This window comes from Callionymus lyra, chromosome 4 (assembly GCF_982586985.1).
Source record: "Callionymus lyra chromosome 4, fCalLyr1.hap1.1, whole genome shotgun sequence".
Lineage (NCBI taxonomy): Eukaryota > Metazoa > Chordata > Actinopteri > Syngnathiformes > Callionymidae > Callionymus > Callionymus lyra.
This window is the reverse complement of record NC_141821.1, coordinates 17,786,500-17,799,875: the sequence shown is the minus strand read 5'-3', so window position 1 is coordinate 17,799,875 and position 13,376 is coordinate 17,786,500. Positions and strand designations below refer to the sequence as shown.

Sequence of the window (13,376 nt, the reverse complement as noted above, 5' to 3'; positions counted from 1 at the left end):
ACACTAAATTATATCGTGAAAATATTATATTATAACAGGATCATAACAAATGAAGACAAGTTGTTATTTTTGTTCAAGCTTTTCTTTTTCTTTTTTTTTTGCCAAAGCCGTATACTATAAATGACGCGTTTCCATTTAGGAAAAAATATCAATGACATTTCCTTTAAATACGCATATAACAAATATTCCCTTAGAACAGTCAATACAAGCAGCTACACATGCGCTGAATACTGTGCTGGTGCGGTCAATAACAGTTGGTCGTTACCGCCCCCTTGTGATTGAACATGGAATGACAGATATTATCCTCTGTTGAAGACACAAATTTGAACATGGAAGAAAAAAAACTGAAGGGATTAGAGATTTTAAAAAAGAGACGCATAATCAAGCTTTCCAGTTAAAATAACTACTGCACAGTTTTTAAATTATGTTTTCAGCTAAGTGACCCTGATGTGTGTTGTTGTATTTTAATCTGAATAAAAAACATATTAGCTAGCATTTAAAAAGCTTTGAATTAAAAACAAAACAAAATGATCCATTCAATAGAAACAGAATTAAAGATATAAATATAAAATTACATTCGATAATCTTGCATTTCTCCAGTAATATAAAAAACATTTCATTATAGCAAATAAAAATCTGTTGGACGCACATTCAGGGGGCGACACGGCTGATTTAAAATAAAACGGCTCCGAATGCTCACGATGTTATTGTGTCATCGGGCGTGCGAAGAGTTCATGAGGGTTTAAAAACATCTGTGCACGAACACAGACGTCGCGCTGAAGTCTACGGCTGTTCGATCATCTTGGCCTCGTCCTCCTTCACTGAAGTCTCCTCCTCGGGTAGAGGATCGTAGAGTCGCCTGTACAGAAGTCGAGTGACCAGCGTGATGATGAACATTTCCAGGATCAGAAGCTGCTGACTCAGCACTATGGAAAGTAAACAGAGTTATAATAAAAAAAAGAAATATAAATACATGTATCATGCAGATGGATTGAAACCCACTGTATCCTCTGATTGGAGCGGAGAACGGCGGAGCGCAGGGGATTGTTCCATTCAACGCCAAAATATTAATGATGGCCGTCTGCAGCTGACTCAGGACCAGCACCAACTTGAAACGACAACAGAAATCTTCAACATTTAGTATCACAAGTGGGATGCTACTTTGATAGAGGGTGTCCGGAGGGCAGACACCCTCTCTATGTTTAAAAACAATCTTAAAACCTTACTTTTCGATAAAGCCTATAACTAACTTAACTGTTTATCTTAGCTGCTATAGGCTGAGAATGCTGGAGGAGTTTTAGACACGAGCTCTGTTTATCCTTCTTTTCTGCATAACATTCATCACCTGTGCAGTTTAAACCCACACCTTTTTTTATTTCTCTCCCGGAGCCCCAGGGCTACACCTCCAGAGCTGCTGCTGATCCAGGATCTTCACCACGTCATCAGATCCCGAGTTCTCTCCAGCACCTCCATGGACTCTCCCAAACTCTCCTCTTTTTTTCCCACTATATCCTCCCTCACTCCTCTCCTTATCCATCTGTCTACCCCCCCATCCTTCCTCCCTGACGGTCAAAGCAGGAGGCCGTCAACAATGAGTCTGGTTCCGCTCGAGGTTTCTGCCTTCTAAAAGGAAGTTTTTCCTCGCCATAGCTCACTGTACAGTGTTTCGCTTCTTGCTCTTTGTTGAATTGCTGGGATCTATTTTTCCTTAATCAACTATAGTCTTACTTCAACTGTATAGTGTCTTGAGATAACTTTGTTATGATAAGACACTTTAAATACAATTGAATTTAATTGAATTGTTACCTGATACATGGCATACTTGGGGATGATCTTCAGGGTCCTTAACGTGACCCTCAGGTGCATGAACATGATGGCGACGGGCCACAGGGCGATGATGGTCAACACGCCCACAAAGGGGTTTATCCATATGGCTGCACCAGTGATCTCTAGCTGAAGCAGGAATCAAAGAAGGGACAACGTTATTCCATATTCTGTTAGAGTGTGGAGTTCTCTCAGTGACCACTAGAGGACACATTCAACTGTTGATCTGAAAAACTTTGTGGTGAATCAATTATTTATGATACAAATGTCTGATTTAAAGACCAGTCCCAAAAAGCAACATATAATTTGAATAGTCCGGCTATTTAATACAAAAATATGTTTCTCTACTTCTCTGCATTGTTTGCACTTGTACTACTGTTTATTATAGTTGAAATATTTCTCATTAATTAATTTATTATTGTTTTAATACTATTTTATGATTTTTTTCTTCATTGTTAATTTATTAGCATTATTATATATTGTGATAATGTTGGAACCACAATATGTTGTTTCTTTAACACTTAGTCTGGCTTTTGCAACAAAAAAAATTAGCAAATACTTTCTAAAATCAAATGTGAAAGTGATTGTTGGAATTATTAAGAAAAAATGTAAACTTATCTTGACAATGCACAAGGAAGTGCATTAACAGTTTCAATCAACCTGCATCTGATAGTATCCGTCAGTGTTTTTTAAACTTTAAACTTTGTTTTAAAGCCAAAATGAGTCCAAGCATCAGCTTTAAAAGCTGCTGGAGCCTCGTGTATCCTTTTTTTTTCACTTATTGCTGCCATTTCGCTGTTTTTCCTTTTGTGGCACGGAGGAAATTGCGAATGTGGGGTTTAATTGCAGCACACAAATGAATAAACGCCTTCAATATTTGAGTGATAATTGTTAAATTAAACATCAAATGATAGTCTTTTATACACACACTATTGAAATATGAACCATACAATAACTTTGAATGAAAATAAAAAAAAAGGTTTAATTATTGTTTTGCTATTTTCTTCATTTATTAAAATTAAAAATATATATATTTGTGTACCATATGTCTGAATATAATGTTTTAGTATTTTTATTTTATTTGTTATATGCTATAACTACTTAAATTCCATCCAATTTCAGAAGAATTAAGGTACAGTATATCATTTCATTTCCGTGAGGCATAATAACATACATCAAGCATCTGGCTGAACAACACCAATATGAAAACTACTGATGAATTATGATTATTATTATTATAATTATTATAATTATCTCTACAGACACAGGGATGAAAACTTGTCTTAATTAGTTATGATCCTGTTACAATATAATATTGTTACAATAACATTTGTTTGTCATGAAGATTCAATTGTAACAAGACAAATAATCGTGTTAAACACAACCTTCCAGGCGCCAGGTAGTGACTCACATCAGAGAGGTCAAAGGTCCCGTTGGTCCACAGGACAATCGAGAGGATGGTGAAGACAATCTTTAGCACCGCAAACTGAAAGGAGCCAAGTTTGAGCAGGAAGAGGGAACGTCTGGAGAAGGGCCAGAGGAAACGTTAAATGAACACAGATGACAATAAAACCACAAAAACCGTTGGATTGAATCATAATGTCTGGGAAATGTTATCGATATCGGGAACACAAATCATGTAAAAGTAATGAATCACTAGAAGATTTTCGTCAGACTCGTAATAGTAACTAGTAAGTAAAGGTTTGTAAAGAGCCTTTTCTAGACCAGGGTCACAAAGCTTTAACAATCAAAAACAATACACAGTTAAAATAAATACTTTAAAATGTCAAGACACACAAGACAAACACAGTCCCAGAAAATCAAGGAAAAGCCTGCACAAATATAAATGTCTTAAGATGTTTCTTGAAGGAGTCAGTCGATCCATCAAACACAGAGGGAGAGGAAGATCCTTCCAAAGCTTAGGAGCAACAGCCTGGAAGGATTTCTCTCTTCTGGTCCAGAAGTTCAGGATAGATCAGTAGATTCTGATCCACAGACCTCAGAGCCTGAGCTGGGGTGTAAGTCTGGATCAGATCACTGATGTAAGGTCTGACCATGAATAGATCTGAAAGTAAGAACCAGAATTTTTAAATTGATCCTGAAAAGATAGTTTTAAGGATTGGGGAAATGTGAGTTCTTCTACTAGAGTGGGTCTGAATTCTCCCTGCAGAGTTTTGTATTAACTACAGGCGAGACAGCTCCTTCTTGAGTAGACACTAGTAGAAAATAAACTATTACAATAGTCCAAAGGAGAAGACACAAACGCATGGATTATAAAGTCGATTATAAGGACCCAGAACAGAACCTTGGGGAACTCCACACAACAAATCCGCCGAATCGAACCTCATTTGATTGGCAGATACACTGAAACTGCGGCCAGAAAGGTATGACGAGAACCACTGTAACACAGACCTGGTGACAGGATCTGGTGATCAACTGTGTCAAAGGCTGAGGACAGATCCAAGAGAACCAGAACAGTGCATTTACCCGAATCAGGCGACATCATGATGTCACTGGGAATACTTTTTGTTCATGGTAGGAAAAAAGAGAGCTGATAAACACGCGTCAAAAATTGATCAAGAAAATGTATAATCAATTTTTTTTCTAAAACATCTCTCAAATATCCAGTAAAACAGCCAGATTCTCTGTGGTCAACAGGTTGTGGAGGAAATACTAGATCAGGAACAGACTGGTTGAAGTTTAAGGGCATAAAGGTTGTTGAACCTGACGTTTGTGCTTCACATCTCTGGAGAAACATATTGATACAATGTCCAGGCGGTTGCGTAACACGCCGACATGTTGCAAAAAATAAACCTGCACGTCATCTTGATTAAAAAAAAGGGGGAGGATTTCCCTCAGTATTGGGAACAGTCATGTGGTTTTGTTTCAAGAACTCATCTGGGAATCGCAAAAAATATACTTTTATGATGTAATGAATCATCAGGAGTTCTCAGCACATTCCACACTTCCTTGAGCGCGAGTCTACCTTGTGATCGCGACCTGAGGCAGGCAGGGGCAGCAGCAGCAACAGGGGCCCGTGCTGATCCGCAGTTTGTGTTTGCCCCCCCGCCGCAGGAAGGCCTCGTCGCCCCCCACCTCCTCCAACATCAGGATCAGGAACTTGAACACCACCACGGCGAAGTAGCTGCAGAGAAAACTCAAGTTTGTTAATCCAGGAAAGCCGGATGTGGAGTAAAGTAGTGAGAAAACAATGAAAACAAAAACGTACTTAAAATTAAGAGGGATTAATTTTGCATTCAGACATTTAGAAGATTTTATTTAAATTTAATTTTTGATGTACTTACTGTAACTGTGTTACTGTAAAAGAAATCTATTTATAAAGTTATTCAATATATAAAAAAAAGTAGTGAAGATCATCTTTTAAAATGAAGAACCGTAAAACAAATATAAACAGTATGAAAAAATAAAATCAGGTAAAAATCTTTATTTTATTTAAAAAAAACATTGTTTTTTATGAACAACATGAAAGGGACTGTGAGAGAAGCTCGGGTTTCTCGTGGTGATGATTCACAGTAGGTCTCTCCGAGATGTGAAAACAAGGAGTAGAACAATAGACGCGAGGGAAGGACTCACCAGGCGGAGAACATGTCAGTAAACATGATGGCTCTGGGAACCCACATCCCCATACAGGACATGCTGGAAATGACCTTAAAAAAAAAGAAAGTGAAACTTCAACTCAATACTATTCATTCGACGCCATTTCAACTCCCAACATCCTGCGGCGTGTCGCCATCGTACCGGAGCAGCTCCGTTCACCCAGATGATGATGCTCTTCTTGTGTGAAGGAACCTTCCTGTAGATGTAAACACACTCCTCGATGTAGACCATCATGGACATCAAGGCCATGAAGCTGAGAACCGAGTACAGGATGATGCCAAAGAGGTCCAGGTCTGGAAGAGAACATTTGATTAGATACATGCCTGACACATTTGATCACTTTCTGTATTCGTCTGAATGTGTTAAACTCAAGGCCCCGATCTGCCCCGACCTTCATGCACCTTCATGTGGCCCAGCTGGAATGTCGGCTCCTAATCAAATTAGATGAATGTTAATGTTTATATGTTGACCTAAGATGCCAGAGTTTAAGATAAGGAACAGATTATACAGACTTCAAATAAGAGCAATACTGATTTTGGAGGAAATTGAAGGGGATTTTTGGTGGAAGTAGAACAGAAATAATTATAGTGAAATTAACTTACATGACATCACTCGCTGTCTCGCCTGCAGTTAATATAAAACTCTGCAGCGAGAATTCTGACCTGCTCTAGTAGAAGAACTCACATTTCCTGATCCTTAAAACTTTTCACTGGCTCCCAGTTTCTTTCAGGATCAACTTTAAAATGTTGATTCTTACTTTCAGATCTATTCATGGTCAGGCTCCTCCTTACATCAGTGATCTGATCCAGACTTACACCCCAGCTCGGGCTCTGAGGTCTGTGGATCAGAATCTACTGATGGTTCCTGAACACGCTTCTGGACCAGAGGAGAGAAATCCTTCCAGACTGTTGCTCCTAAGCTTTGAAACGATCTTCCTCTCTCTCTGTGTTTGATGATCTACTGACTCCTTCAAGAAACATCTTAAGACATTTATATTTGTGCTTTTCCCTGCTTCTCCTGTGTTTGTCTTAGGTGTCTTGACCTTTTAAAGTATAACTTTTTAACTGTGTATTGTTTTTCATTGTTAAAGCGCTTTGTGACCCTGGTCTAGAAAGGCGCTTTACAAATAACCTTTACTCGTACTTCCCGTTACAGACAGTTTGGTAAATAAAAAAATTGGTCTCTTGTGTAAACAAGTTTGACACCTCTGTTTTAGAATACATTTGAAATAACGTACAAAATACCGTCCCTTCTACATGGCTGCCTTGATGTTGGTTCTGTTTTCCATTTTATTTTGTCGTTACCTTATTTCATTTTTTTACTCTGTACTTACAGCACGAAAATCCTATGATGTGTTTACAACACTGGCCAAAACAGTTTCCATTTCTGATTCTAATGTAAGTACAGTTCGTAACACAAATACAATTAAAGAATATTTAGTTCATACTCATGGTTTTAGACGTATTTTTGACATAGTTAACCCCGCAAAGATTCATCACTACATTCATGTTTTAACCTAGCACCTCCACACACAGTTACAATTCTTTTTTACTTTTGAGCTTGCAATATTGCATATTCTATGTGTTACCATGGTTTCTTTTATAGTTTATAGTTCAATAAAGTGTTTGTAAAATAAAATGATTTTTTTCAACAATTAACTTGCAGATATTTTTGGCATTTGTTCATTTAGGCTTCACATTTAAACTTCTGGCTACTTGATGGCAGCAAATCATTAAAAAAAACATTAAAATCCCACGAGATCCCCGCAATGACTGGGGACAAGAGGATACAGTCGACTCAAGCTGCTTTTAAAGCTGATAGCGAATATATTTTGATCCTAACGAATAGTGGTTACGACTTTGTCAAGAGTCATGTTGTCTTTAAATTCTGCAACACAAGATTTAAGTAGTCGACAGTACTACAAATATATATATCAAGGGTCCAACATTATCTGAATATACGTATCATATTGTTGCTCCTGTATTGTGATATATATTGTTTCGCCAGAATCCTGCCAATACAAACCCGTAGCCGATACCAATACCAGTAAAGATATTTACTTTTACCTTTGAATATGATGATTACAAAAAGAACTCAGAACTTTAACGGTACACAAGGCTGGACTGTGGTACGAATACACAGATAAGTAAGTACACAGAGTAAGCTAATGCAACTATTTTACATTCACTGCTGATGAGCATTTTTAAAATTTATTTTCTTTTCACAAGTGTTTGCGACTCTTTTGCTTCTGGTCAGTGAGAAGGAAAAATAAAGTGTCAAACAAGATGAGCTTAACAACACTGGATCAATCTAGTTACTTAACATTACATAACCCTAACCAAAAACGTAATGTAAAGTATTCTAAATGTCTAAAGTGACGTGTCTAAGGCTCAAATAACAAAACATGTAGTTGTTTAAAGTTTAACGTAACATAAGTTAAAGCGAACTATAATTAACTCGCCTTGAACTATTAACAAGTCAAACATCCAAGTGTTGCCCATGAGAGATTTTAAAAAGTAACGTGACACAGTTTGCGGGTCATTTTTGACGGTTAATAATTACTCCTAATTCATCGCCTCGAATTTTAAGTATTTCCAACTCGACTACGAGTATGATTTATCAATAGAATACTTTTATGCACATGCGTATACTGTCCCTGTCGATTCTGCTGAGAACTTGTGTATTGGATACGACACGAAAACAAGCGGTTATGGTTTTAATTATTGGATTTTGGTACCATTTTAGTACACTTCTCTGAATTATTTTATTTTATCACAGTAAGCTGTGAACACAAAGCTCCTCGTCTTTTTTTCCACATGGTTACAAACAGAAAAACATCATAACCACAGTAGTTAGTGGGAGGCTTTTATTACCGCATCTCCTTACTTGACCAATCTGTGAACTCCCGTGGATACTTTCTACACGGCTCTGTTTAGTGACAGCGGATTGGTCGCAACAACACTCTGTTGGAATTCTACATCTATGTGAAGAGTGATCGACATCTGTGATTGGTTGTCTGGGCGGCGGCGTCATAATTTGATAGATAGATAAACATTATTGATCCCTCTTGAGGTCGCCATTTGGAAATAGTTTTCCAGCACACAGCAACACAGACGATAGAGTCATAATACAAGAACAAAGTTCAATAAAAGAACAAAAAGACAAATGACAGAAATGTAAGTATAAAGAACATAGATCAAAGAGAAATAAAACAAAGAAAAGGTTACAAAGATTAACATGAAATAGAATCATCTTTTCACTCCTGCCCCCAAACTCAGAATTATACAGTCTAATAGCACGGGGAATGAATGAGTCCCTGAGTCTATAAGTGTTGCATCTGGGGTGGATCATTCGTGCACTCTCTGATGACAGTGTTCAGAGGATGACTGTCATCATCCATGATGGACAGTTACTTCTCTAGTGATCTCTCTGCAACTGTCACCAGTGAGTCCAGCTTCAATCACAGAACCAGCCCTTCTGATCAATCTGTCCAACATGTTGACACTCCTCTTGGACGCATTCTCACCCCAACACACCACAGCATAAAACACTGGCCACCACAGACTGATAGAACATGCAGAGGAGTTTCCTGCAGATGTTAAATGATCGAAGCCTCCTCAGAAAATACAGTCTACTCTGAACTTTCTTATACACATGGACGGTGTTGCAGGACCAGTCCAGTTTACTGTCCAGCCACACACCGAGGTACTTATAGTTGTCAACTATCTCCACCTCGTCACCTTTGATGGACACTGACCATGAGTTTGTCCTGGACCTCCCAAAGTCGAAGACCAGCTCCTAGGTCTTTGAGTTATTCAGCCACAGGCCTCTCACTCCAGTCCACAAAGTATCAGACTCCTGTACTCGTCCTCGCTGTTGTCCCATATGCATCCAACAACGGCGGTGTCGTCAGCATAATTATGGACGAGACTGAGCTCAGAGTTTTATTAGAAGTCTGAAGTGTAGATGGTGAAGAGAAGAGGAGCCAGTTCCGTCCCCTGAGGTGCTCCTGTACTGCACACCACAGTGTCAGACGGGATGTTCAGGTCACTGTTACTAAGAGGGTTGTTGAGAGGGATGGCAACTCATATGCAATGTTGAGTTTGCAAGTTCAAATTATTTTAGTTTTTAATTAAGTAAGTATACTTTTCGAAATTAAATATAGTTTGGTAGGACTTTTGAGAATACATACTGTTAGGGAAAAGGTTATAAAGAGTTCAGGGAGGGATTAAAAGGCCTAGAGAATTTGTAAAATATGAATTAAACTGTTGCTTAAAAACAGTCCTCATATCATTTCTACAATACTAGAGGGTAATAAGGGTCATAAAGATCAGAGACTGTAGTTCACTGTGGTCCATAAGGAAAGGGTTTATTACTAGTCAGAATAAGGGATGTCAGCCAATCCTTCCTGAGCGCCTGATTGCGAAATCAAAAACAATAGCAGGAGTTTTTCACCTTTACCAACATCTCTCCGGCTCTATCGCCATTATTATGGATTTGCTTTCCCACTTTAAACTGGCAAGAGGCTGAATTGTTCTGCGAGGAGTTTTAGTCAGATTGGATTTCTTTTTTTCTCTTCAGCGTTAGATTGTGCAACATCTGTCATTCATCACCGATCCTTTGGATTAGAATGAAACAATTCTGTGGAAAACGCTCCAGGTAACATTTAATCGAACTCAAACAAATCATCACAGTGGCCACACCTCGCCGAGGATACGGTGAGCGTGTGGTAACCAGGTCGAGGGCTTGTGGAAGCTTGGTGTGAGTGTGTGTGTGTGTGTGTGTGTGTGTGTGTGTGTGTGTGTGTGTGTGTGTGTGTGTGTGTCACAGACAATTAGACAGAACGTCTTTATTGTGTAACGAGTCGAGAAAAAAGCCTTTAGAGAGAACCTTCGTGAGACTATTAAATTACAGTGAGTCTCAAGTTTAATAATCATATTGCTGGAAGAAATAAATTAAAAACGAAGCAAAAATAGTCTGAGGAAGAAACAGAACCATCTGCTCAGGATCACTACGTGATGACTGCCATATGTGGAAGATTTGTATCCGTCGACGCTCATACGTTTGTCATTAGACGAGTGATTATGTCTCTTGACCAAACCAATCTGACAGCAACTATTAGATCTGTGTTTGATTATAAGCTTCTTGTGTTTTCATTGTCATTCAAATCAATCTAGACATTAAACCATGGATCCATTATATTTAAGAGTCATCTTTTGGTGTTTAAATCACAGATATTCACGTTAATATTTCAGAAGACGAGAAAAGAGGCTTCAGAAAAATGAAATTTTAAATAAACGGATCGACTATTAAGGAGGCACTAAATAAAAATAAACTGTGATAACGCAAGGAAAAACAAAAGGTTAACGTTGTGTACAATTAAATGTGGCTTTAGAAATTGATGCATTAATGGAAAATGTATAACAAATTAAATCCTATATGATAAATGTAATACAGTAGAGTGGACCTTTATAACATCCTCGCGACTAACGTCAATAACTAAGAAAGTAAGTAAGTAAGTAATTTGTATTTATATAGTGCTTTTCCAGACCAGGGTCACAAAGCGCTTAAACAATCAAAACAATATTCAATAAAGTATATACTTTAAAGGTCAAGATAATACTGAGAACAACACAGGAGTTTTCCAGAATTTTAAAGTTGATCCTGAAAGAAACTCGAAGCCAGTGAAGAGTTTTAAGGATCGGAGAAATGTGAGTTCTTCTACTTGAGCGGGTCAGAATTCTCACTGCAGAGTTCTGAATCAATAGAAGGTTAATACTGAATAAATAAAAAAGCTGTGGTTAGTTTTAGACTTAAATACAATTAAATATAGTTTTCTTCTTCTTTTTTTTTTAAACATAGTGACCAATAAAATACATTAAAATAAGGTAAGGTAAGGTAAGGTAAAACTTTATTGATTTTATTGTTTTTTTCCAATAGCCAATACATATAGCAATTTTTTATATATAAAAAAAAAAAATCAAAATAAAATAAGAACAAGAGAAATAAAGAAAAAGAACACAATTACACAATCTAACTCTAAAGATAAAGACAAAGAACATAGATCAAAGAAAAATAACAAAGACAAAGGATACAAAGACTAACATATAACAGAACATACAGATACTTTCACTTCACTACTCATATATACAAATAAAAAAATAAATATACAGTATAATGTAAAATATATTGAGTTAATTATAGAGTCCCTCTTTTTGACCAAATGTAACATAATATAACTAGCTTTGGATGATCCAGTCTCACAGTTTCAAAATGTTACAGCATCAAACCCAACAAGAACATACTATGTTAATATAGGGACATACATACATATATTCAATATAGGGAAACAGGTTGACACTTTAGCTATGAAGATCCAAAGTATGTAAGTAAATTCAACTTAAAATAAACAATATTTCACAATAATTTATAGTCATCTTTAACACGTCAATACTTTTTTAGAACCTGAGTTAACCAAACTTCTGGGACACCGTAGCTCTGCTACATCACTTTTTATTTAACTAAAACACACTATGACAGTTATTTTTTGTCCGCTTTCCATAAAAGTTTTTCCATGTCATGCCCCTGCATTTGTCCATTTTTTGTTAATTCTTGTCGGTGTAATTGAATAAAAAAACACTTACTCAGGATGATGTTGATGGCGAGCGGGGGTGGCCCGGTGCATCCTGGGTGAACTGAAGTTATGTTGTCCATAATGATGAGTTTTCAAGTTTCTTTGATTTACGATGTTTGTTTCCACATCCACGGACGAGCTAACGGTTCAACTCCGCGTGTCTCCTCAACCAGATCTCTGGGTTTCCATCCAGGGACGAGTCTGCTCTGATCCTCCAACAAACACTTGTTCCAATCCCGGGGCCGCACCTTTTTGACTGACACATGAGCTCCGACCAATCAACGACTCCGTTTCTAATTGACGTACACTAGTGGGCGGGACTTGCTGGGATTTGTTAAGATCAGAGGGACTTTCCCTTTTTTTGGGGGGGTATAAATAGTATTTTATACAATTAAATACGAAAGTATCCATGCACGTTATTAAATAAAACCATTGAATCTACTTTACGTTGCTAATGTGTCTTCAAGGACGAGATAAGGATCATTGTACTTTGCTTTAATGGGTTTTATTTATGGATTAAATCGTCATAATAATTCAGTTAAAATGCTAATTTTAATTTAAAAGTAAACGTAATTAATACTAGTAGATATTACAAACGTTTTATAAAATAAAGATTGCCAGTAAAACAAGTTTTTTTTTTTACAATTAATATCAAAACCTCAAACATATACTATACATTTCGTTGTAAATGAGGGTAAAATTTCCATCATTGCATATCAATTATCGTATGCAATATAAAAGATTTTTTTTTGGCAGAACTTTTTACATTAACTTACTAACACAGATAATTGCTTTGGCTGATGGGCCGTGCACAAATAAATACAAGAGCCGTTCTGAAGCTTTGGGAATTTTGAGGAATTAGACTGTTGCTGATTCACTTCCTTAATTTTCCTTTAAAAAAACAAACAAACTACATGGACTTGGCAGAGGCTCATCCCACAGTGATGCTGGTTAAACAATGAGACTAACCAACTCAAATACAAATATAGTACAGATATTACAATGACATTAACAAAAGTTCTTGGTGTGTTGTGTAAGCTGACTTTAAATATATTTACTTTTACATTCACGATTCTTCAGAAAAAGAACAATGGAAAACTTTTCCTTTTCCTTTTATTTACTGGAAGACTCAACAGGGATACACATGGGAGTCATCAGGATGGTAACTTACTCGGAAAGGAGGTTTTTTTTTCTTTTTACGGGGCTTTGCTGAAAGAGGCTCCTACAAAAATATGTTGCTTGGATCACGTGGAAACCTGTTGCCATAGGGACAAGTGCAGAGGTAATGTCATGTGAGCGT

At 37.2% G+C, this 13,376-nt stretch overlaps 1 protein-coding gene across 2 annotated transcripts; it reads right to left on the bottom strand.

Moving 5' to 3' along the window:
• Positions 1 to 60: 60 nt before the first annotated feature.
• slc51a (solute carrier family 51 member A) lies at positions 61 to 12,281 on the bottom strand. 2 transcript variants are annotated; one of them, XM_087789012.1, is made up of 8 exons: positions 12,087 to 12,281; positions 5,584 to 5,735; positions 5,419 to 5,492; positions 4,811 to 4,969; positions 3,232 to 3,347; positions 1,807 to 1,949; positions 1,003 to 1,108; positions 61 to 926 (listed from the first exon to the last, which is right to left on the bottom strand). In XM_087789012.1, exons 1-8 carry the CDS (start codon positions 12,154 to 12,156, stop codon positions 784 to 786), a joined length of 963 nt encoding a protein of 320 aa, XP_087645138.1. In that variant the 5' UTR covers positions 12,157 to 12,281; the 3' UTR covers positions 61 to 783. The 2 variants fall into 2 exon arrangements, with proteins under 2 accessions (XP_087645138.1, XP_087645136.1); XM_087789010.1 differs by having other exon boundaries at positions 1,807 to 1,953; positions 3,236 to 3,347.
• Positions 12,282 to 13,376: the final 1,095 nt, after the last annotated feature.

What these genes read in the sequence shown, in the direction of transcription:
- slc51a (XM_087789012.1), bottom strand. Translation starts at nt 12,156, where the DNA reads ATGGACAACATAACTTCAGTTCACCCAGGATGCACCGGGCCACCCCCG. An exon ending in CCTCAGGTCGCGATCACAAG is followed by an intron (nt 3,348 to 4,810) that starts GTAGACTCGCGC and finishes GCCCTTCTCCAG; the next exon opens with ACGTTCCCTCTTCCTGCTCA. An exon ending in CCAAGTATGCCATGTATCAG is followed by an intron (nt 1,109 to 1,806) that starts GTAACAATTCAA and finishes TGTCGTTTCAAG; the next exon opens with TTGGTGCTGGTCCTGAGTCA.